Genomic DNA, 26,747 nt, shown 5'->3' on the forward strand with positions numbered 1-26,747 from the left:
GAGTCCCTTTTTCCTGCCTTCCCTGGATCCTCTTCTTGCACCCAGTTTCAAAGCTCTTTATTGCTGTAATGTCAGAAACTGAGGCAAAAAAAGGTTAGAAGTTTTGAATATGTTAATAGTGGAGAAGTTGGATTGGTGATAGCCATAGTAGCCAGCCAGCTTTGGACTCTTGTCTCAAAGCATTCAGCAACGAGAAAGTAATTCCAGAGACTTTTATAGGGCTCCAGCAATCAGGGAAACAAAAGCGGGAGGGAGGGGGAGCAGAGCACTGATGAGTGGAAATTCCAGGAAGGACCATAACTTTTTAATTCTGACAGGTTGGGAGTCAAAAGCAGAAGACAGGAAGTCTGAGGTAGAAGATATACAGAGGTTTGAGATAATTCATCTGAAGTTTTGTGGTTCTTTGGAATGTAAGAGTGGCCAGAGCTCTGCAACCCTGATTATCTTAGTCCTAATGGCCAGGAAGGGGAGTTGCCATAAGGGAAACTGAGGCATAACATTCCATACTTTCTCCTGAATATTCAAATTATTGAATTATCTTGGAGGGCCTCAGCACTATGATTTTGACTATCTGGAGCAGATAAACCTAAATAAAATTAAGGGAAAAATGCAAGGCCCTGATAACCCCAGAGTTAACAGCATTCCTTGTTTAGGGCAGCTCAGAGGCCTCCCTGATGTAAGCATGTCAGATCCTCTGCAGTTCTGGAGCACCATCTCAGCCAGGGAAATCAGTTTGAGATGGACAATTCAATATGAGTAAGGACTGCAGTCATGTGTTACACAACTCGGCATCTCCTTGTAGAGGGAGCAGCAGTGCTCAAGTTAGTTGTGCTAGACCTTCTAAAAGGGGCACTGCCTGTCTGTCAGAGACTCCAAGGGGAGAAGGGTGAGACCTGAAATGGCTCCATCTGTCCCCATCCAGAAGAAGAGGCAGGCACTGCTATTAGGATTCAGAAAGGATCTGGATTACTGAGCAGAGTGGGAGAGTATGCACACTTTAGTCAGACTATCAAGGCAAGCAAACCATGAACTTTCAGAGGCCCAAACCAACTAAAATCCTTCAAGGATGCTGAAATACTAATTAAGGAACTGGGGTTGCAAGACTGGAGAAGTGAATCAGAGAGACTCTCAGCCTCAAAACAGATGCCTGTACCTTGGAAATTTCTAAGGGTGATTTCTGATTATTCCCAAGAACAGATAATCAGAAAATGGTCCCAGAAATGGACTCTGCCAGGGCAATTCCAATAGAATAAGGGGTTCAAAGTTAATGCAGAACCAGTAATCACAGTTCAGCTGGGGCTTACAAATAATAAGCCAAGAAGGGAGTAAAAATGAAAAATGACTGGTGGGTTAGGAGGGGAGCAGAAGTGCCTAGGGCAAAGTGAACAGGAATTAGTGGCACTATAAGTTCCCATTCTTTCAAGTACTTTTGGGAAAAACCCACCGCTTCCTGGTCCCTTATCCTCCCCTTTTGCTTTATGGAAGGAATCATCCAGGGGAAGTAAATGGGTTCCAATTGTCAAGTAGCTTTTCCCACATATAAGTCCTAAAAGTGAATTAAAGTTCTTATACATAACAGAATAGTACAGTAGGGATTTTTCACTCAGGACCTTATCTAAATATCCCTCAATTACACGATCTGAAGGGAACATTGTGATCAATTAGATAATGCAGATATATATTATAAGCATCCTTTTCCACAACAGTTACCCAAATTTAACCCATTTTTCATCCTAAACACTAAACACATTGTAATAGGGTACCCAGTCAGAATTTGTAATTATTCATCAACCACTTTCAGTTCCCCCCAAATCAATGAGGCTCAAAGTCCATTAGGAGTAGGACCGATGGTCTCAATAGATGCAGAAAAAGCATTTGATAAAATGCAACACCCATTCTTATTAAAAACACTAGAGAGTATAGGAATAAATGGACTTTTCCTTAAAGTAGTCAGTAGCATCTATTTAAAACCATCAGTAAGCATCATATGTAATGGTGATAAACTGGAACCATTCCAAATAAAATCAGGAGTGAAACAAGGTTGCCCACTATCATCATTACTATTCAATATTGTATTTAAAATGCTAGCTACAGCAATAAGAGAGGAAAAAGCGATTAGAGGAATTAGAATAGGTAATGAGGAAACCAAAATATTACTCTTTGCAGATGATATGATGATATACTTAGAGAACCCCAGAGATTTTACTAAAAAGCTATTAGAAATAATCCACAATTTTAGGAAAGTTGCAGGATACAAAATAAATCCACATAAATCATCAGCATTTTTATACATCACTAACAAAATCCAACAGCAAGAGATACAAAGAGAAATTTCATTTAAAATAACTGTCGATAATATAAAATATTTAAGAATCTATATGCCAAAGGAAAGTTAGGAACTATATAAGCAAAACTACAAAACGCTTTCCTCACAAATAAAGTCAGATCTAAACAATGGAAAAATATTAAGTGCTTTTGGATAGGCCAAGAGATTATAATAAAGATGTCAATACTACCTAAACTAAACTATTTATTTAGTGCTATACCAATCAGGCTCCCAAGAAACTATTTTTAATGACCTAGAAAAAATAACAATATTCATATGGAAGAACAAAAGGTAAAGAATTTAAGGGAACTAATGAAAAAAAAAAAAATCAAATGAAAGTGGCCTAGATATGACCTAAAACTACATTATAAAGCAGCAGTCACCAAAACCATTTGGTATTGGCTAAGAAATACACTAGTTGATCAGTGGAATAGGTTAGGTTCACAGAACAAAACAGTCAATTACTATAGCAACTTAGTGTTTGACAAACCCAAAGACCCCAACTTTTGTGATAAGAATTCGCTATTTGACAAAAACTTCTGGGAAAATTGGAAAGTATGGCAGAAGCTAGGCATGGACTCACACTTAACACTGCACACTAAGATAAGATCAAAATGGGTTTGAGGCATTAAGAACAAGATTATAAATAAATTAGAAGAACATAGAATAGTTTACCTGTCAGACTTGTGGAGGAGGAAGGAATTGGTGACCAAAGAAGAACTAGAGATCATTTTTGATCACAAAATAGAAAATTTTGATTATATCAACTTAAAAAGCTTTTGCACAAACAAAACTAATGCAGACAAGATAAGAAGGGAAGCAATAAACTGGGAAAACATTTTTACAGTTCAAGGTTCTGATGAAGGCCTCTATATATTTCCAAAATATATAGAGAATTGACTATAATAAATTAAGTCATTCTCCAATTGATAAATGGTCAAAGGATATGTATGAATAGACAATTTTTAGATGATGAAATTGAAAGTATTTCTACTCATATGAAAAGGTATTCCAAATCTTTATTGATCAGAGAAGTGCAAATTAAGTGAATATTCCAAATCTTTATTGATCAGATAACTGAAAATTAAGTGAACTCTGAGATACCACTACACACCTGTCAGATTGGCTAAGATGAGAAGAAATGGTAATGACAAATATTGGAGGGGATTCAGGAAAATTGGGACACTGATGCATTGTTGGTGGAGTTGTGAACAAATCCAGCCATTCTGAAGAGCAATTTAGAACTTTGCCTGAAAAAGATATCAAACTGTGCATACCCTTTGATCCAGCAGTACTGCTACTGGGCTTATATCCTAAAGAGATATTAAAGAAGGGAAAGGGACCAACATGGCCAAGATGTTTGTGGCATCCCTTTTCATAGTGGCTAGAAACTGGAGATTGAATAGATGCCCATCAATTGGAGATTGGCTGAGTAAATTGTGATAAATGAATATTACAGAATATTATTGTTCTGTAAGAAATGACCAACAGAATGAATACAAATAGTCTTGGAGAGACATACATTAACTTATGCTAAGTGAAATGAGTAGAACCAGGAGATCATTATACACATCAACAACAATACTATATGAGGATCAATTCAGATGGAAATGGCTATCTTTGGCAATGAAAGGAACCAATTCAGTTCCAATTGATCAATGATGAATAGCACCAGCTACACCCAATGAAAGAACACTGGAAAATGAGTGTGGACTGCTTGTATTTTTGTTTTTCTTCCCAGGTTATTTTTATCTTTCTAAATCTGATTTTTCTTGTGCAAAAAGAGAACTATATAAATATGAACACATATATTGTATTTAAGATATACTTTAATATATTTAACCTGTATGAGTGTTATGGGCTAGAACTCTGAACTTGAAATAAAGGATTCTTACAAAGTACTAAGTCAGTGGAGTTGATAGAGACAATAGTTATCTAATGTAGCATGGTTCAGTATGATTGATTTAATCCTACAAGGAGATGTTATGGGCCAGAACTTGAAACAAGGTACTAAATGGAATTGAGGAGATAGTGGTTAAATCTAGTTTAGTATTGATTTAATCCTACAACAAATAATGGTTTCCTAGTAATATAATGATTGGTTTGTACTCAGTGTGGAGCATATAAGCTAGAAGCCTCAGCCAGGGAGATTCGGGGACATTAGGAGAGAAGGCAAAGGACTGGCAGCAGGAGCTTAAGCTCTCAGAACCAAGAAGAGAAATTCAATTCGATCTTTGATCTTCCTGGTGGCTGGCCTGGACTCCTGCACTTTCCCCACTAAGATCAAGGCCAGAGTTGCCCAGCCCCAGGAAGTAGATAATAAAGGATCTGGACTATAAGAAATCTAACCGGGTCCTAGGAAAAGAGACAAGATTTTGAAAGAGATAATAAAGGATTTGGACTTTAACACCTAGCTGCACTTGTGGTGATTACTGAACTGAAACAAAGGTTTCTTCCAGAGACCCCAAGAAAACTTCAAGAGAGAACATTACATTTTAGAGAGAACATTACATATGAGACTGCCTGCCATCTAGGGGAGGGGATGTTGCGAAAGAAGGGAAAAGTTGAAACAGAACAGTGATTGCAAGGGTCAATGTTGAAAATTTACCCATGCATATGTTATGTCAATAAAAAGCTATTTTTAAAAAACTGCTTCCTGTTGAGAATGGGTAAAGAGCAGAATCCTATTGAAAGGAGGGGTGTGTGTATTGCAGGTAGGTGTCACAGACAACTGTATCAATTGTCCTCTCAATTTTTTTTAGAAACTTTTAAAGACCTAAATACCTACAGACACAAATATTTAGTAATTGATAGATGACTAGACTAAATATTCATTTGCCTAACTATTTAGGATATAGTGATTACATATAGTTGGTTTGGAAATAGCAAGGTATGAAATAATTGAATTGTAATATTGGTTTCTTTTTCTTTTTCCTGAGACAATTGGGGCTAAATGACTTGTCCAGAGTCACACGGCTAGGAAGTGTTAAGTATCTGAGGCCAGATTTGGACTCAGGTCCTCCTGAGTTCAGGGCTGGTGCTCTATCCAGTGTGCCACCTACCTGCCCATATTAATGGTTTCTATTGACTATTTGCTCTGATCATAGAAATCAGTCACAGGAAGAAAAAGCAGGGACATGACTATAACAATACAATCAATCAAAACTGATTCTTCAGCACATATATGTCACAGAATAAAATAGCCTTAACTCAGTTTTATTTCAGGTAATTGTTCCAATAACTTTAAGGTGGTGGAACTTTTAAATTCCCAAATAATATTAGTTACAAGCCCAAGAAATTTTACTTCCAATAACAAATCCCATTAACCAAAGCTTCAGATGAATCCCAAACAGGTATTTACCATGACCTTATATTGATAACACTAAGAGATTTGTCCCAGAGAGTTCACAGATTATCTTCATATCTAAGTAGATGGTTTACTCTGAAGTACCATGACACACTAACCTGGTTCTGTCAAGGCTTCCTTTTCTCCTTGTTGCTCTAATGGTCTCTGCTAATACATGGCATTCTGCATGGTCCAAATCTAGGACAAGCCTAGAATCTGAAGGGTTTTTACTGCCTCTTCAGTTGCTATAAGGGAGGGCTTGCCATAAGAAAGAGAAAGGAGAGCTCTCCCTTTCTCTCTCTCCCTTTCTCTCTCTCTGTCTCTCTCTCTCTCTCTGTGTCTCTCTCTCTGTGTGTGTGTCTCTCTCTGTGTCTCTCTCTCTGTGTCTCTCTCTCTCTCTGTGTCTCTCTCTCTGTGTCTCTCTCTGTGTGTGTCTCTGTCTCTGTCTCTCTCTGTGTCTCTCTGTGTGTGTCTCTGTCTCTGTGTGTGTCTCTGTCTCTGTCTCTCTGTCTCTGTCTCTCTCTGTCTCTGTCTCTGTCTCTCTCTCTCTGTCTCTCTTTGTGTGTGTGTCTCTCTCTGTCTCTCTCTCTCTCCTTCCCTTTCTCTCCTCCCCCCACCCCTCTTGTTGAAGTTCAACTCCAGTAGTGAAATAAAAGGTGTGTTATTGTAGGGGCCAGGCATAGATAATTTGATATGAACTCTTCAAATTTTATTGATTAAAGAGACAAATATATATACTTCCAATGTTTATAGGCTGGACACAAAATGCACTCTTTGATATTCCTTTATCTTTTCTAACAAGCACAATCTACTGAGATGCAAATTATTAAGCCCAGATCTTGGCTACTTGGACAGAGATGTAAACAGTTAAGATACATATCAGAGTAAAATTATCACACCAATATCCTCATGTAACTTTCTCCCAAATGCCTTTAGTCTTCATTGTGGGCTGTATTTTTCCTATTGTAAGATCCAAGGTACGCCTTTGATCCATTATATAGCTGAATTTACATTTTGCTTCAGTAGCCAATATCTTGTCAATATAATATAATAATAAGTATGATTCTGCTATTATATACAGAAAAGTTGGTGAGCCAAGCTGCTGTAAGCATCAAAACCTAAAATGAATTCTTACCTCTTGGCTCTCTGGCTCTCTGGCTCTCTCTCTCCCTGGCTCCCTGGCTCTCCCTCTGCCTCCCTCCCCCTCCCTCCCCCCCTCTCTCCCTCCCCCTCCCTCCCTCCCACCTTCTCTTTCTCTCCCTCCCTCTCTCTCTCTCTCTCTCTCTCTCTCTCTCTCTCTCTCTCTCTCTCCCTCTCTCCCCCTCCCTCCCCCCCCAGTAATTGTAGATTTCCCCCTGTATACTTAGTGGAGGGATGCTTGCCTGTCAAAAGATCGTTTTCTTTCCCTATAGCCCCATAAGCATGCAAAACATAAAAGGCATATTTGGGGTCAGTCAATTAAGTGTTCGCTCTAATTCCTTTCAACAATTTTAAAGCCCTGGTGAGGGCCAAGTTTCTGTGCAAAAGCCGATGGGGGGTGGGTGGCATGGAATGGGGCCCATGACTTAGTTTCTGGGTGCCATTGAGGCTCATCAGAATCACCTGCCTATCTTCTCCTGTTGTCAGGAAAAACTGGGTCCATCAGTAAAGTGTAGAGGGCCAGTGCTGAGTAAGTCTATGTACAGAAAATCTGGTCCAGGTATTACTTGAGATCTGCTTTCTGTAAGGGCTCAAAGTTCAACAAATTGATTCAGCACCTTCCCTGACAGGGATGAGAGACAAGCTTGAGATGAATTTAAGGTATCTTGGTGGACAATGCATAAGGAAATATGCCATTTATGACTCCAGAAGCCCATTGTTACTGCTAATTGTCCCCATTTGTGACTGTTACCATAAGCAGTTTGTTACAACTTGTTAAAGAAGCAGATTGTTACTAATTGCCCTAATTTGTGACTGTTGGTATAAACAGTTTGTTACAACTCTGTTAGAGAAAGTGATTGTTACTGCTAATTGCCCCCATTTGTGACTGTTATCATAAGCAGTTTGGTACACTTTGTTAGACAAGCAGATTGTTACTCCTAATTACTGTTAATGTCAAGCTGGAAAGTGGGAAATAACTTACACCTGTAACCTTGGAAGGTACACTAAGTAGCCTGAAAATTCTCCCATATTCGTTTCACTTGGCCCACCCTGTGCAGAGTGCCATTATCTGGCAAGGAACATGAGACCAACAGGGAATAAAGGGAGCACTGACAGTCACCTTAGTGTGCCACCATGCCTCAGACACTTTCCTAGAAATTGTGACTGCTATAGGCTGCAGCAGGGCCTGGACAAACATATAATGATGGAACCTCCTCAAATTAATATTCAGGCTAGATATAAAACAGTAATGACAGTCTGGGGTTATTTCACAAGTAAAAGAGTTTTACTTAAGTATAGCCTAAAGAGGACCTTTTGTAAGGTCACTAGAGTTCCTTAGGTTGAGTACCCAAGACTTCTCTTGCTTCCATGGGAGAGCTCTTCTGCTCAGTACATATAGACCATCTTGGGAATTCTGTTCCATTTGCAGGAACCTAATTTCACAGAGCTAGACTTCCTAGCCTTTTAGTTTGCAAGGCAAACATGCTAGCTTGTCCAGAGCCCCTCAGAATACTGCTCAGAGAGGGGCATGTGGATCCTTTAGCTACTGTGTAAGTCTGTCTCTATGGCCAGCTTTGTCACCTTCCAGGGAAGAAAATAAAATTGACCCAACCATGTGGCAAGGGAAGGACAGAACTCCAAGGGATGGTGGCTCTTTCACCAAAGCTGATAAGCTCAATAGGGAGGATACTACCTTTGGCAGCTGGCAGATGAATGGTCAATCTAGTGCCAAGACTGAAAGAAGAAAACCAGCACTGAGTCAAACATCTTATCAATGTCTCCCTTGGTTCTTACAGAAAACTTTGATATCATTTTCCTCATCTTATTTTTGCTTATATAGTCAGGGAGATCTGGAGCAGAAAATATTGGTTTACTTCATTTTTTTAATTCAAATTTTGTTTCTTTTACAAGAAAAAATAAATTTCCCTCCCTTCCCTTTCTGCCATACTATTTCATTAAGCAAGAAAACCAGCCTCCTATAACAAGAATGTATGCAAACTAAATAAAATTTCTTATTGGTCATAACTAAAGAATATTTTCTATCTGTACTCTGAGTATTACATCTGGGAACAAGTAGACAATGTCTTCATGAATCCTCATTGCATTGTTCAGAGTTCCTATCTAAGTATATGTATACTTATATATATACTTATACATATATACATATATACTTATATATGTGTATACACATATCTATATGGGTATGTATGTATACACACACACACACACACACACACATACACACACACACTTGTATCAAGTAAGATCCATCTTCTTACTTTTTCATCTGCTCCCACAATCCCCTCTGAGAACACAAGTAAAACAAAACCCATTATGCACAATGAATAGTCAGCCTGAAAAGTCAAAAATCCTAGTGCCTATGTCCTGGAAAATCTTTCTCATTCTGTGCCAAAGTCTTCATCTTTAAGTGTCAGGCAGCATGTTTTGTGATCATTATTCCTTGGGAATCTTGGTCCTTATGTTAACCTGAATGCAATGCAATAGTTTCGCATTACATTTTGAGACCTTATTTGTTCACCCATTTTGGGTTAATCCCTCAGATTTCTATTGCCACCTTAAAAATAAGAATTATATTCTTTGAATTTATTTTACTTAAAACTAATATCTCCCTTAATTTATCTTCCCTCTAATTTCTCCTCCCCCTCCTTTTCACTGGTGAGAAATCTCCATCCATCTCTATTTTGTTTGTATTCTTCTTTCCATAAACTGGATAATTGAGGTTCCTTTCCCCTTCTTCTCATTTTCTTAATATCACGAAGACATAAGTGAGCCACTCCCAGCTTTACTTTTCCTTAATTCCCTCTAGGAGCCCAAATAAGGATCAGAGGTAACACATTTCATCTTTCCATAATCCTATATTGCAATGTATGATAGGAACTTGAAGGGTTCCTTTGTTGCTCTTGAAACAACCTCTTACCAATTCTAGGTAGTTTCAGGTGAAAGATCAAATAAGTGTGGAAGTCTGTCAGACATGGAACTAATCTTAGACGTTATTTCATTGAACCTCTACCTGGACATGGATTTTATCTGCCAAATCTCTGAAAATGGCTCTGGCAGCTTTTATTATAATCCATTCTTCTTTGGGATATATTTAGTGTATGGAATATTCTTCTTTTTAAACAAAACATCACTTTGTAGCCTAAAGAATATTATTTTAAGAACAACTTTTAGGGGCAGCTAGGTGGCGCAGTGGATAGAGCACCAGCCCTGAATTCAAGAGGACCCAAGTTCAAATCTGGTCTCAGACATTTAACACTTCCTAGCTGTGTGACCCTGGGCAAGTCACTTAACCCAGCCTCAGGGGGGGGGAAAAAAAAAAAAAGAAAAACTTTAAGCAAATAATTATTTTGACTATTCTAAGTACTACCAAAATTACCTATAATGACAGAACAAAGAAGGACCTTAATTACCTCTAGAGAAAGAGCAAATGCCTGGAACAATTGTGGGTGTGGGTATAGATTTGGATGTGGGATTGGGTGCCTGTGCCTTTATAAACATTAATCTATTTCTTTTTAATTTCAGCATCTTTGGGGGGGGGGAACTTAAGGAAAGAAAAATTTTACTTGATACTTTTGTCTTGTATTTTAAAGGAATGACATGTTGTACCTGGTACCTTTTCAGTTTCATGGGCTCTTATCTGTTTTTTATTGTATTATGTTAAGGAGATACTTGCTTTATTCCACAAATTAAAAATAAAATATGTCCCATTATCCTCACAGTAACTTTCCAAGTTAGAGGATACTATTCTGCCCATTTGAGAATTAAGGAAACTGACACACACAATTTAAGTGACTTGCCTAAGAGCACACAACTAGTGACTGTGTGAGCTTGATTTAAAATTCATCTCTCTTGACTCTATATCCATGTCTCTTGCCACTGCACAACCAGCTCCCTCAAACTTGTAGATAATGGAAACTACATGAAGAGTCCATCCTAATATAGAGAAAATGCAAAGACCAAATTCTCTTATTTCCAGGCCCCTGTTGAACAGGCTCAAGGCTACTGTGATCCAAAAATCTTTTTTACTCAGTTATGGGATTAGAAGTTTCTGCTAAATTCTCACTCTCTTTGTTGTTTGCTTGCATTTTGTTTTCTTTCTCAGTTTTTTTCTTCCTTCTTGATCTGATTTTTCTTGTGCAGCAAGATAACTGTATAAATATATACACATATATTGGATTTAACATATATTTTAACATATTTAGCATGTATTGAACTACCTGCCGTCTAAGGGAGGGGGTGTGAGAAGGAGGGGAAAATTTGGAATGGGTCAATGTTGAAAAATTACCCATGCATATCTTTTGTAAATAAAAAGCTTTAATTTTTTAAAAAAGGGAAAAAATAAGTTTCTACTGAAGAGTGACAAATATGGAAATATGTTTAGAAGAATTACACATGTTTAACTTCTATTGAATTGCCTGCTGTCTTGGGGAGGGGGAAGGCACTGAGAAACATTTGGAACTCAAGGTAATAAAAATGTAAATTTTGAAAACTGTTCTTGCATCTATTTGAAAAAAAAAAAGTTGTTTTTTTTTTAAAGGGGGAAATTATCTTTTTTTTTTTTTTTAAAGACATTTCTGTCAAAATGGAGCATAACAGGATGGGGAGTGGGGTATGTGCAGAGGGTTTGGCTCCTCAGAACAAGTTGTACTACAGGATAATGTGACACAACCAATTTGGGCTTATTTCCATTAGACACATTAGTGGGTGAGCATAGACTCATGTGTGGGAAGATAATGGATTGAATCTGGAGCACTCTTTCCCTAAAGAGAATAAAAAATATCACTTTCTCTGCTTCTTCATCCCTAACTGATTTCTCTGCCCAGGTCTTCCAGTTCCCAGAGACTATGTGATCTCTTATTTTGAGCAAAGGGCAGCATCATGATTGCTTGAGCAAAAACACCTAAGGAGCTGCCCTCCAGGTGAGTGAGGTAGAAGCAGGGATGTGGGAGTTGGGATTATAAGAAGCTTTCTCAGCTCCACTTACAATTTATCTCCCTTGCCAGCTCATTGATGCCTTCTCTACTTTACTTCAATTTCCATTAGGTCCATTCTAAATTTGCTTCTCTCAATGTTTCCTTTCCCCAACAGAACTCATTCATTCTCAGCTTTGAAGGCTCATTCTAAAACCTAGATTTCTAACCTCCCCCTTTCCCTGAGCTTTCTTTCCTCAATCCAGTATCTGTTAGACATTCCTACTTCAGTGTTCTGCTGTAACATGAAGTCAACAATTGGAAAATGAACCACTGAAGTTCATCTAGGAGGCACAGTAGATACAATCCTAAGCTTGGAGTCACAAAGAATTGGGTTCAAATTCAACTTCAGAAATATACCAGGTAATTCACTAACTCTTTCTCATTAGTAAAGTAGCAAATACTATTATTATTATTATTATTATCCATCTTATTCCCCATTTTGCTATCAAAATTGCTATTAATGTTCCCACTATCCTGATGACCCATGATCTTCATCTCTCTTTTCTTTGCTTCTCATTGACAATACTTGGAGGCCTCAAACAAAGGAGGACTTACCATCTATCAGAATAGCCCATTTCACTTTGGGTTCACTTTAATTGTTACAAACTTTCCTAACATCAGGCCTAGATTACCCTCTTTGTAGCTTCCACTCACGGCTGCCAGTTCTGCCCTCTAAGGTTGAGCAGGAGAAAAGTCCTCCTGTTTACATGTGGATTCTACCAAACATTTAAAGAACAACTAACTCCAATGCTATATAAACTATTTGAAAAAATAGGGATTGAAGGAGTCCTACCAAATTCCTTTTATGACACAGACATGGTATTGATACCTAAACCAGGTAGATCAAAAACTGAGAAAGAAAACTATAGACCAATTTCCTTAATGAATATTGATGCTAAAATCTTAAATAAGATATTAGCAAAAAGACTTCAGAAAATCATCCCCAGGATAATACACTATGACCAAGTGGGATTTATACCAGGAATGCAGGGCTGGTTTAATATGAGGAAAACTATTAGTATAATTGACCATATTAATAATCAAATTAATAAAAACCATATGATCATTTCAATAGATGCAGAAAAAGCATTTGATAAAATCCAACATCCATTCCTGCTAAAAACGCTTGAGAGTATAGGAATAAATGGACTATTCCTTAAAATAATAACGAGCATATATTTAAAACCTTCAGTAAATATCATATGTAATGGGGATAAACTAGAACCTTTCCCTGTAAGATCAGGAGTGAAACAAGGTTGCCCACTATCACCATTACTATTCAATATAGTACTAGAAACTCTAGCCTCGGCAATAAGAGCCGAGAAGGAGATTCAAGGAATTAGAGTAGGAAATGAGGAAATCAAATTATCACTCTTTGCAGATGACATGATGGTATACTTAGAGAACCCCAAAGACTCTGCTAAAAAGCTATTAGAAATAATTCAGAATTTTAGCAAAGTTGCAGGATACAAAATACATCCACATAAATCCTCAGCATTTTTATACATTACCAACACAATCCAACAGCAAGAGATACAAAGAGAAATTCCATTCAAAATAACAGTCGATAGTATAAAATATTTGGGAATATATCTACCAAAGGAGAGTCAGGAATTATATGAGCAAAATTACAAAACACTTGCCACAAAAATAAAGTCAGATTTAAATAATTGGAAAGACATTCAGTGCTCTTGGATAGGCCGAGTGAATATAATTAAGATGACAATACTCCCTAAACTAATCTATTTTAAAGACCTAGAAAAAATAACAACAGAATTCACATGGAACAACAAAAGGTGGAGAATTTCCAGGGAAGTAATGAAAAAAATTGAATGAAGGTGGTCTAGCTGTACCTTATCTAGATAAAGCAACAGTCACCAAAACCATTTGATATTGGCTAAGAAATAGACTAGTTGATCAGTGGAATAGGTTAGGTTCACAGGGCAAGACAGTGAATAAAAATAGCAATCTAGTCTTTGATAAACCCAAAGATCCCAAATCTTGGGATAAGAATTCATTATTTGACAAAAAACTGCTGGGAAAACTGGAAATTAGTATGCCAGAAACTAGGCATGGACCCACATTTAACACCACATACTAAGATAAGATCAAAATGGGTCCAAGATTTAGGCATAAAGAACAAGATCATAAATAAATTGGAGGAACATGGGATGGTTTACCTCTTGGACTTGTGGAGGAGGAAGGAGTTTGTGTCCAAGGGAGAACTAGAGACCATTATTGATCACAAAATAGAAAATTTTGATTATACCAAATTAAAAAGTTTCTGCACAAACAAAACTAATGAAAACAAGATTAGAAGGGAAGTAACAAATTGGGAAAACATTTTTACAGTTAAAGGTTCTGATAAAGGCCTCATCTCCAAAATATACAGAGAATTGACTTTAATTTATAAGAAATCAAGCCATTCTCCAATGAATAAATGGTCAAAGGATATGAACAGACAATTTTCAGATGATGAAATTAAAACTATTTCCACTCATATGAAAGAATGTTCCAAATCACTATTGATCAGAGAAATGCAAATTAAGACAACTCTGAGATACCACTACACACCTGTCAGATTGGCTAAGATGACAGAAACAAATAATGATGAATGTTGGAGGGGATGTGAGAAAACTGGGACACTGATGCATTGTTGGTGGAGTTGTGAAAGAATCAAACCATTCTGGAGAGCAATCTGGAATTATGCCCAAAAAGTTATCAAAATGTGCATACTCTTTGACCCAGCAGTACTACTACTGGGCTTATATCCCAAGGAAATACTAAAGAAGGGAAAGGGACCTGTATGTGCCAAAATGTTTGTAGCAGCCCTTTTCATAGTGGCTAGAAACTGGAAAATGAATGGATGTCCATCAATTGGAGAATGGTTGGGTAAATTATGGTATATGAATGTTATGGAATATTATTGTTCTGTAAGAAATGACCAACAGGAGGAATACAGAGAGACTTGGAGAGACTTACATCAACTGATGCTGGGTGAAACGAGTAGAACTAGGGGATCATTATACACTTCAACAATGATACTGTATGAAGATGTATTCTGATGGAAGTGGATATCTTCAACATAGAGAAGAGCTAATACAATTTCAATTGAGCAATGATGGACAGAATCAGCTACATCCAGAAAAGGAACACTGGGAAATGAGTGTAAACTGTGAGCATTGGTTTTTTTTTTTTTTTTTTTTTTAGTTTTGTTTCTCCTTGCAGATTATTTTTACCTTGCGAATACAATCCTTCCTTTGCAACAACAACAAAATTCGGTTCTGCACATATATATTGTACCTAGGATATACTATAAGATATTTAATATGTATGGGAATGCCTGCAATCTAGGGGAGGGGGTGGAGGTAAGGAGGGGAAAAACTAGGAACAGAAGGGAGTACAAGGGATAATCTTGTAAAAAAAAAATTACCTATGCATATGTACTGTCAAAGAAAATGTTATAATTATAAAAATTAATAAAAAACAAAATAAAAAAAAGAAGAAATTCAACCCCCCCCCAAAAAAAAAGTCCTCAAGTACTTGAGTTCAAGGTTCTTCACATTTCTGGAAGTGCATCTCTTTATACCTTAAAACTTATGGAGACCTTCTTAAACTCTGCCGCCAAGAATTGAATTCAGCAATCCAGATGATGTCTGACTAGAGCACAGGGTTTTCAAGGTCCGGGCTAGCTCCTCTGAAGGGCTCAGAATAAATCCTTGTCAGGATAAGCAAAAGTCCTTGCCCCCACGCTGTGGGCCGCCAAATTGTAAAGGTCTGGTCGTCTCTAGGTTATTTTTCCAGTCTGCCGTCCCAACTCTGTCCCAGGCTAGACTACTCTCCAGACCCAATGCTGCCCTCTTTTATCCTCGGAGAGATTGTAGTGAGAACTCAACAGGGCTTGTGAGAAAATACTTCAACCAATGAACTTGCTCCTTTTAAAGGTTGTGTAAACTCCTATTCAGAAGTTCAAAGGTGTAAACTCCCCCTAAAGGCAGGAAATAAAGGTGTGCATTCTGAGCTAGAGAATTGCCCAGACAACCTGAATTTTCACCTTGTAATCCTAACACAGGGGGATCATCCTTTGCCTGTCCCTGCCTCTCTTCATGCAGCCCAAGATGGCAATAAACTGTTTGACTACTGTATGGCAGTGGTTTTTCATGCTAAGTTTGTGGTCAGTCCATTGAAACTTCCAAATTCTTCTTTCAGAACAATTTCCTATCTAGGAATACATTTGTGGAGTTGCTTTTTTGTAAGCTTGTGTGAGATTTTACAAATATAAGTTATCCTTTTTTTCCTCCCTATATTTATTTTATTTTTATCATTTTTTTTCAAATGACAAGCATTCTCTCCCTTATACTTCTCACTTATTGGAAAAAGGAAGGCAAATGTGCAAATTCAACCAAAATAAATTCTCACATCAGTCATGTTGGAAAATAGATATTTTATTGGGTATCATCCTTGCTCCCCTAGAATATGGGAAAACTGGGACACTAATATATTGTTAGTGGAATTGTGAATGAATCCAACTATTCTGGAGAGCTATTTAGAACTATGCTGAAAAGGTTATCAAACTGCACACCTTTTGACCCAGAAGTGTCTCTACTGGATTATATCCCAAAGAGATCTTAAAGGAAGGAAAGAGACCCACATGTGCAAAAATGTTTGCGGCAAGAAACTGGAAACTGAGTGGATGCTCATCAGTTGTAGAATGGTTAAATAAGTTATAGTATGTGAATGTTATTGTTCTATAAGAAATTATCAGCAAGATGACTTTAGAGAGGCCTGGAGAGACTTGCATGAACTGATATTAAGTGAAATGATCAGAACCAGGAAATCAAGGTACATGGCAATAGCAATATTAGATGATGATCAACTGATGGACATGGCTCTCTTCAACAATGAGATAATTCAGACCATTTCCAATGGTCTTATTATGAAAAGAGTCATTTGCACTCAGAGAGAGGATTATTTTTTTTTAAATTTTCTTTATCTTTTTTTTCTGGTTTGATTTTTCTTGTGTGGCAAGATAATTGTATAAATATGCATGCATATATTGGCTTTAAGATATTTCTATCATGTTTAACATATATTGGACTACCTACTATCTAGAGGACAGGATGGGTGAAAGAGGAGGGGGAACATAAGGTTTTGCAAGGGCTAATGTTGAAGAATTTTCCATGCATATTTTTTTAAATAAAACTGTTTATTTTCAAAATTTATGCACAGATAATTTGACATTGACCTTGCATAGCTTTGTGTTTCAAATTTTCTGCTTCCCCCTTCTCTAGATAACAAACAATTCAATATATGTTAAGCGTGTTAAAATATATGTTAAATCCAATATGTATCAAGATATTTATAAAATTCTCTTGCTGCACAAGATAAATCAGATCAAAAAAAGAAAGTAAATATGTACCAAAACAAATTCATGCATATGTTTTAAAAAAATAAAAAGTTTTAATAAAAAAAAAGTTCATCAGGGAAGATCTGTCTCACTAAGGTCAAAGGAGAATGCAGTCTAATACTGATGGCCCCCAAGCCAGGAAGGAGCAGGCCATACCCCAGCAAAGCATCACTAAGAGCCCATGCTTGGGACAGGCCAACAGTCAGACCTCAAATTCCAAGGCTAGAAGCTTGGGAAAGTGTCCCCCTAGCCCAGGATCACAACAAAACTTTAATATGAATTTAAAGTCATGAGATAGAGTGGAATAACACACACACACACACACACACCCACACACCCAAAAAGGAGCAGATCATTAGAAAATAATATGGTAAAAAGGAAGATTAAAAGATAAAGTGGGAGATTTTGTCAAAGTTGGCTACATGGAAAAATCCATATTAAATGTGGAAAAGTCTGTGGCTCAGGAAGAGTTACTGGAAGGAGCTCCAAGGAGGATGTAAAGAAGCAAACTAAAGAGGGGGAAGAAGATTGAAAAACAGGGGTGGTAGCCTGTTTCTAGCTTTACTTAGAAGAATATAATGGAGCCAATATTATTTAGATGTCAAGTAAAAATTAGATATTCCTAGGGATTTCCATAAGTAAAAGGAGATTTATTTAATTATAGCATTAACAGGGCATTCAGTAAAGATGCCAGTGTTCTTAAGCTTGAGTAGACAAGGCTGATCTTCCTTTCATATGCAAGCTTATCTGGTCAGTAGATCTGGGTATGGCAATGTCACATATCTGATAGACCCTGATTTCACAGGGGTAGCCTTTTGGGCCTTTAGATTGCCAGGCAGTCCCACTAATGTGTCCAGAAACCCTCATAATATGGCTTACAGGGAACTACATAGAGCCTTTCTCATGGTCCTGGGACAGCTTTGTCATTTTTCAAGTGAAACAAAACAAAACAACACAAAACTAACCTCATTATTTTATTGACTTTTTTTCTGTTCTTTTCAATCAGATTGATTATTATTAATCATTTCAAAGAAGCTATTTTCCATTATCATTTTTTTACTTACAATTTATCTACTTCCCATCTAATTTAAATATCTTGATATTTATATTGATTTTTGCTTTATTCATTTTTCTACTTTTTAGAATGCAGATTTAATCTTCTTTTTGTATATACTTAATGTGAGACTTTAAGTCTATGTCCCTCCAACCCCCCCCACTATTTTAGCTGAATCCCAGAAAATTGAGGATGTTGTTTAATCATCCCCATTTTCTTTTGAAAATTTAGCACTTTTGAAATTTGCTCTGTGACTCAGTCATTATTAACATGTTACTGATAAATCTCCATTTAGATTTATATCTTTTGTTGGTGACCCTTGAACCAGGACCAGTTACCATCCTTATTTCATTAGTGAATGAAAGGATATGATTATTTCCACCTTCTTACATTTGTGGGCAGTATCTTTGTATCTCAGTAGTGAATTTGTGTAGAAGTTCCATATGTGACAAAGAAATATGCATATTTCTCTGTTGCCCCATTTAGAAGATACTGATGCAGTTCTAGTGGTAGAGAATTGAGGTGAGAGTACCCTCTGGTCTTGGCACAGGTCCAACATGAAAGAATTCATGAACCCCTGAAATCTGTTTGTGGCAAAAGGAAGTTTTATTGTTTGCTAAGAGGGAATTCCCTTAATGGGCAAATTTTTAATGAAGAGATTTGCAAAAAGTGTATGAACAGCAACCTATTTTATGAGCAAATCTTGGGGGTGGGGGCAGTTTGAACTAATTATGGGATCATTATCTCCAATTGAAGGAAATCACTGAAAGCTTTTTCCTCTTTCTCAAAGTCTGGAATTTCCTGAAGATCTGGGCCACCCCAAAAGATCAATGGAGTGTGCTTTGACCAAGATCTCCAATTGAATGAGACAGCTTATCTGGGAACAAATACTTTCACAGGAAGGCCTGAGACTCTGAATCTTCCTTCTTTTACAAATGTAAGGGGACACAGTTTCAGAGTTCATCCCTATCAATACCGTACTTCAGGTTTTATAGACATTTGTTCATCTCTTCTGTTCTCATCTCATTTTTCCTTTTGTAGTTTCCCTTCCTCTTTGCCCTTCAACTAGAGTTCAACCTAATTCCTGTTTTTATAAAGAAATGATCCTTAAGATAGTGATAGCTTCATAGCCCATCCTCCATGTCTATAGAAATGGTCATGATTGTTGATATCACTCACTTGAGAGTTAAAGCTCCCAGGGCCCATTCCTTCTGACTTCAGGCTCCCTGTGGAAGTAGCAGTTATCAAAGTGATACCATTTTGTTAAGTTTCTCCAACTGGTCCTGGGTCCTTGTCTCAGGGTACTGATTCCCCCACCCTTTATGACCCACAAGTCGGAATAGACAAAGCTCTAACACAGGTCACTCTTACCAAGGAAGATTTTGATTCTGTGCCTTTCTGATAACCTTAAGAAAGGAGCCCCCCAGAATTCCTTCCTGGTTGCCGAATTCAATTAGTCCAGGGTGTCAAATTGATAATGATTTTCTATGTAACATAATTAGGAGATATATTCAACTGAATTGATGCCATTGGTCAAAAACCTTATTTCATAAAACCTCTAGCACTTTATATTTCTTGTATTGGGATTTCTGGGAAACCCTTGTGTATGAATTACTAATTTAAAAAATGACTTCTAGAGGGTAATGGAAGTATACTTTTACTAAATAAACTCTTTGGATCTAGATGCCAAATGATGAATTAAGCTACTTAAAAGTGAGGTTAGCAACTCAGTATTTGAGCAGGTTTTATTTCAATACAAAATAATGATACCTTTCTGCTTGGAAAAAGTACAAAAGACCTTTTAAATCCTCCCCTTCTGAAAATAAGTCTAATTTAATAGGAGCCCTGAGTCCTTCTCTTTGGAAAAGCTCACAAAAATCTCATTAGCCTTGGGGAAAAGATTGCTAAAAAGTTGTCCAATTTGATTAAGTAAGAGACTTTTCAGTACCAAGATGGTGGTGTTGATTTTTAATAAGAAATGATCTTATCTGATAGATTGGCCATTGATGATAAAAATGAATATGGAAGTTTATGTGGAAGTTATACTTGTGAGCCACCTTTAATCTCAGCAGCCCTGGCCTGGATTGAAAACGGGACAATGGGATTACTTCTTTGAACAAAGAAGTCACTTGGCTATTGACTGGATGACATAATACTCACTCAAGAGTTGGGCATGATTTTAGGAGTCACAATAACAAATGTTCTCCATACTCAGTGTCCCTCAATGTGAGACCAAAGGCTGCTTGGGAGTACTGCTGGGAATCAAGAAGCTTCAACTTCAGATGTTTAATCCTGCCTCTGACATTGATCAGGTGTGTGACCCTGGGCAAGTCACTTACCCCTGTTTGCCTGTTTCCTCCTCTATAAAATGAGCTGGAGAGAGAAACTAAAACAATGGAGTATCTTCACTATCACTGAAGGGATTGCGCAGCAAACCAGGTGAAACTGGTGAGATGGCTTTAAGACTATCAGATTTAATGAGATGACAATGGCTTCCAAGCAGATTCTATAAGCTTAAGCCTTCCTTGAGAAGAAAAGCACCAGGCCCACTTGTCACAGGTAAAATCTTGTCAACTGAAGCCCAAATCTCTGAGCACTACTAAAGAGTGGATTTAAGGATAGAACAAAAAATGCAAGTTGGGAAGAGGGGAAAACATTATAAATCCTTAAAGAACTGACACCATCCTGGGGGCAGGATCACCATGATTAGTTGAAAGTCTAAAATGGGAGTTGCTAACAGCCCCTCTCTTCATCATCAAGTTGATACTTGGGGCAGCTAGGTGGCGTAGTGGATAGAGCACCAGCCTTGAATTCAGGAGGACCCAAGTTCAAATCTGATCTCAGACACTTAACACTTCCCAGCTGTGTGACCCTGGGCAAGTCACTTAACCCCAGCCTCAGGAAAAAAAAAAATGTTGATACTTTCCACCAGAATCTTGCAGAAATAACTGACAGAACAAATTTTCTTTTTTGTACAAAAATATCTAGGGACAATATTTCCAGGAATAGCATCATCTTGGCTAGTACAGAGAAAAATGGACATTTTAGAACTGAATCAGAATAGTTAAACCTATAGAAAATAATAAATTTCTTAACATGAAATGATTTACAGGAGTTGATGAGAACAATTCTTTTTGAATTTGGAGTGTTTTATGAAAATTTAACTTAGCTCAGATTTTTTCCACAATTAAAAGTGAGGAGAAAACTGAATATTTGCATTTAGCTGAAAGCAACACAACTTTTGAACTCATGAGCTTCTTCTATGAAGCTTCTTGTTGTTCCTTCTTTCTCCAACAGCACTGACGCCACCAGCAGGTCAGGTCTTGATTTGCAAGTGACTTGGGTTTCAGTGAGACATATCTGTGCAGTCATCAACCTCACTCAGTCTATTAGAATCCTCTGAGCCCAACAGCAAAGACAGACCAAGACAACTGGTGATGGCCCCCATTTCTACTGAATATAAATCTGAGAACAACAGATTGTATGGTCCCAGAGTTGTGGTTTCCCTTTGTTAGCACAGATCATAAAATTAAAAGATTGCAGAAGCTAATTTATGTCTACTTGGTATCTCCATAGGCAGTTGCCTCTCTCCATTGGTCAAGAGTCTTGTGCTGGCTGATCAAAGCATTTTCTGAAAATTCTTGGTGTCCTCTGTTGGGATAATTGACATTGCTCATACTTCACATGAAAGAATTGTACAAGATAAGCTTGTCACATGGTAAGGAAAAACCCTAAGGGGTGGATAGCAAAAACAATACGCAAATGCCCTTGACATGCTAAGAGAAAATGAGGAAAGATTCCATCATATTGGAGTGTGGAGTGATCCTCTGTGAACTTCTTTGAAACATAGGCAAGAATTACACAGGATGAACACAAACATTCATCTACAAGGCTGCAAGGAATTTCAAATTGATTCACACTATATATAGTTTCTCCATTCATTCACATATCCCCAAGCTTCTCTGAGTTCTTCCTATTAACTCTGTCTCTTGGCACAATACTCCAATATGTTCATTATCACAATTTGTTTAGACATTCTCTAACTAAAGAGCATTTATTTTCTTTCTTGCATTTACATTATGTAGTTGGACCAATTCACAATTGCATACATTGTATTGTTGTGTCTAATTCTATAGCCTCCCAACACTATTTCCAACTTTTGGGTTAATTACTGTCATTGTGATGAATGTAAACTGAAACTTAAGACTAAAGTCATTCTTAAAAGCATCTTAAAGAAACATTTTCTGTGTAAACAAATATGACAAGAAAACTATTGCACTAGCTGCAGAAAGAGCTGTTGATTTAGGAATGATGTGCAAATTTCCTAATTCAACAAAGATCTAGCTTAAGAATTTCATATATCTTGCTGAGTAGACAAACTGCCAATAATACTCAAAGCTTAGTGAAGTCACCTGAATTCTTAGCCCTAATCTAAAGCTGAGGTCCAAGGAATATGTGTCATTGAAAGGTAGGATTCATCTTCAAAGATCTCTTTGCTTTCTCAAAGAATTTAGAGATGAAAGAGACCCATATTCTAGCCTGAATGCACCATTACAATTAATTTCCCAAGGCCATAGGGGTACAGAACCAGAGTTTCAACCAATGTCCTCTTGACTCCAAACATAGCAGTCTTTCTATTCCACCAGGATACCTTTCAAGTAGGTGATCAGGTAGAAAAAAAGAATCCAATAAGCTGACTGACATCTGTAGGTATCTTTAATTTTCCCTTCCTCACCTTCCCTATTGGGTTATAGCAAGAAAAGACTAAGTATAGAAGGTATTAGCAGCACATCATTTTCTCCCAATGTTTTCTCCCTAATTCATTTTCCTCCTTATTGCAGTGTCTTTCTATTTCATCACAAATCTACCAATAACCAGGTTTTTATATAAAATCCTTGTCATACTGGTTATATTGACAACATTTCTCTCCAGTGTGCATTATCTGATGTGTGTAAGAGATTCCATTTCAAGAGCCTTTCCACATTGGTTATATTCAAGTTTCCCTCCAGTGTGGATTTTCTGATGTCCAATCAACTTACTCCTCCATGTAAAAGCCTTCCCATAGTGATTATTTTACAAGGTTTCTCTCCAGTGTGGATTCTCTGATGTACATTAAGAGCTCCTTTTTGTCTAAAAGCCTTTCCACACTGGTTACATTCATAAGGTTTCTCTCCAGTGTGGATTCTCTGATGAACAATAAGAGCTCCCTTTTGCCTAAAATTCTTTCCACACTGGTTACATTCATAAGGTTTCTCTTCAGTGTGAATTCTCTGATGTACAATAAGAGCTCCCTTTTCTCTATAATCCTTTCCACACTGATTGCATTTATAAGGCTTCTCTCCAGTGTGAATTCTTTGATGGACAGTAAGAACTTCCCTTTTTGTAAATGCCTTTCCACACTGGTTACATTTATAAGGTTTCTCTCCAGTGTGGATTCTTTGATGGACAGTAAGAACTTCTCTTTTTGTAAAAGCCTTTCCACATTGGTTACATTTATAAGGTTTCTTCTCTTCAGTGTGGATTCTCTGATGTACAGTAAAAGATTCCCTTTCTGTAAAAGCCTTTCCACATTGGTTACATTCATAAAGTTTTCCTCCAGTGTGGATTTTCTGATGCATAGAAAGATTAAACTTATAAATAAAAGTTTTTTCACACTGGTTACATTCATAAAGTTTCTCTCCAGTGTGGATTCGTTGATGTGCAGTAAGAACTCTCTTATACCTGAAAGTCTTTCCACACTGGATACATTCATATGGTTTCTCTCCAGTGTGGATTCTCTGATGTACAATAAGCCTTCCCATTTTTGTAAATGTCTTTTCACACTGGTTACATTCATAAGGTTTTTCTCCAGTATGGATTCTCTGATGTCCAGTAAGAGCTCTCCTTTCTCTAAAAGCCTTTCCACACTGGTTACATTCATAAGGTTTCTCTCCAGTGTGGATTCTCTGATGTACAATAAGAGCTCCCTTTTGCCTAAAAGCCTTTCCACACTGATTACATTCATAAGGTTTCTCTCCAGTGTGGATTCTCTGATGTAGAGGAAGATTACTCTTATATTTGAAAGTCTTTCCACATTGGTTACATTTATAAGGTTTCTCTCCAGTATGGATTCTCTGATGTCCAGTAAGAGCTCCCCTTTGTGTAAAAGCCTTTCCACATTGATTACATTTATAAGGTTTCTCTCCAGTGTGGATTCTTCTATGTACAGTAAGAGATTCCCTTTTTGAAAAAGCTTTTCCACACTGGTTACATTCATAAGGTTTTTCTCCAGTGTGGATTCTCTGATGTACAGTAAGAGATTCCCTTTTTGTAAAAGCCTTTCCACACTGGTTACATTCATAAGGTTTCTCCCCAGTGTGGATTCTCTGATGTACCGTGAGAGATTCCCTTTCTGTAAAAGCCTTTTCACATTTGTTACATTTATAAGGTTTCTCTCCAGTGTGGATTCTCTGATGTACAATAAGAGCTCCTTTTTGCCTAAAAGCCTTTCCACACAGATTACACTCATAAGGTTTCTCTCCAGTATGAATTCTCCGATGTACAATAAGAGCACCCTTTTCCCTATAATCCTTTCCACATTGGTTACATTTATATGGTTTCTCTCCAGTGTGGATTCTCTGATGTCCAATCAATTTGCCCCTCCGTGTAAAAGCCTTTCCACATTGGTTACATTTATAAGGTTTCTCTCCCGTGTGGATTCGTTGATGCACAGTAAGAGATTCCCTTTTTGTAAAAGCTTTTCCACATTGATTACATTCATAAGGTTTCTCTCCAGTGTGGATTCTCTGATGTACAATAAGAGCTCCCTTTTCTCTATAATCCTTTCCACATTGGTTACATTTATATGGTTTCTCTCCAGTGTGGATTCTCTGATGTCCAATCAATTTACCCTTCCATGTAAAAGCCTTTCCACATTGGGTACATTTATAAGGTTTCTCTCCGGTATGGATTCTCTGATGTATACTAAGCCTTCCCCTTTTTGCAAAAGCCTTTCCACACTGGTTACATTCATAAGGTTTCTCTGCAGTGTCATTTCTGCTATGTGTAGTAAAAGCTCTCCTTTCTGTGAAACTCTTTTGGTTATGCTCAGATTTCTCTCCAATGTGGAGTTTCTCATGTGTACCACAGGTCTCTTTCCAAGTGATGTTACCAGGACCATCACTGATGACTCTTGGTTTGTGAGTTTCTTTCACAGAAAGGCTTTGTTCTGTTATCTTTTCCTTCATGTCAAGTATAATATCTCTTTCTAGGGAAAAAAAAAAGTCAACAATAAATTGAATACAGACTGCTCACAACCATATCTTTATATCCCCTTCCTTCCATAAATAGAACAGAAACTCAAGTTTCTTTAATTGGCAGAATCTATCATTTAAAAATCCCATTAGTACGTATTATGAGGATAATTTAATTTCTAATGAGCTTCGTGCACAAATATATTGGATCCTCACAGTAAACTTGTGACAACACAGAAAGTGACTTCATTCTTACTATGTGAATAGCTCAGGCCATCAGCTCAGAATGGTTGAGACTGGAATTTATATCCTGTGAATGGGCATGCTCTACCTATACTATTTAGCAAATTATCTCCACTCTCAATTTTTTCTATCCCTTTCATTGTCTCCACTTTCTTAGGGGTCATTTTCAACTTTTTTCTGTTACATTATTTGAGGTCATATTCAGAATACTAATGTTATGCACTGATTTCCCTACCCTACCCCTTCCCTGCCATTAGGACTGGGTGAATTGAGTCAGTAAAAACCCTTGGAGCTCCAGTCACCTTTATATATTATTGTATATATTATTATATATATATATCATAAACTCCAGGTGCATTATCTCAATCCTTGTTGGAATATAGTCCCTCACCTCACAGTCTCCTGCCTATGACCTTCTTATCTTAACCCCTATCCTGTCGGGATTAAGTTATGATCCTTCCCTGGAATTATGCCTTATCTGCCCACCCAGTGTCTTCACCCCCATTTATCTTTGTGTCCTCTATAATTGTATACCCAGGTTATGTATTCTGTTTGCAAATCCTAATTAGTTAAAATCCTATATAAGTTCCCTGCCTTAATGTTTCTGTGCAGAATTCTTTGGACAAGAGTCCCATTTCAGCTACCTAGCCTAAAACTCTATATTGAAAGATTAAAAACCAATCTGTCTTGCCTCAGTTTCTCTGGCATTACACTAACACTAATTTTTTTTTGATATTTTATCCGAGGACAGTGATTTTCTTCTGATCCACTATTTTTTTAGATGGCCATTACTTATTTCTTAAAAATTATCATTAGATCCCTCTGTATAATAAAGACAGTTTTTTTTTTTAAAAAGCATGAAATTATCCACATCTAAAAATGTCTTACTGAATATTGAGTTAATCATTCTATGGCACCTCTTTCTTCTTTAGAAGTTCAAAAGCCCCTTGAAGAATCAAGACAATGATCCAAGGTATCTGACCCCAAAATTTTCAGTGCTACTTT

General features: G+C 37.3%; 1 protein-coding gene across 2 annotated transcripts in view; it reads right to left on the bottom strand.

Annotated features, from left to right (window-relative positions):
- Window positions 1-18,852: 18,852 nt before the first annotated feature.
- Window positions 18,853-26,747, bottom strand: part of LOC141556662 (KRAB domain-containing protein 5-like) — a 35,124-nt gene continuing 27,229 nt past the window's right edge. For both annotated transcript variants that reach the window (XM_074291169.1, XM_074291179.1), the window contains one exon: window positions 18,853-25,513. In XM_074291169.1, the coding sequence (XP_074147270.1) occupies window positions 23,298-25,513 (2,216 nt within the window). In that variant the 3' untranslated portion in view covers window positions 18,853-23,297. The remainder of the gene's footprint in view (window positions 25,514-26,747) is intronic.

This window comes from Sminthopsis crassicaudata, chromosome 1, assembly GCF_048593235.1.
Source record: "Sminthopsis crassicaudata isolate SCR6 chromosome 1, ASM4859323v1, whole genome shotgun sequence".
NCBI lineage: Eukaryota > Metazoa > Chordata > Mammalia > Dasyuromorphia > Dasyuridae > Sminthopsis > Sminthopsis crassicaudata.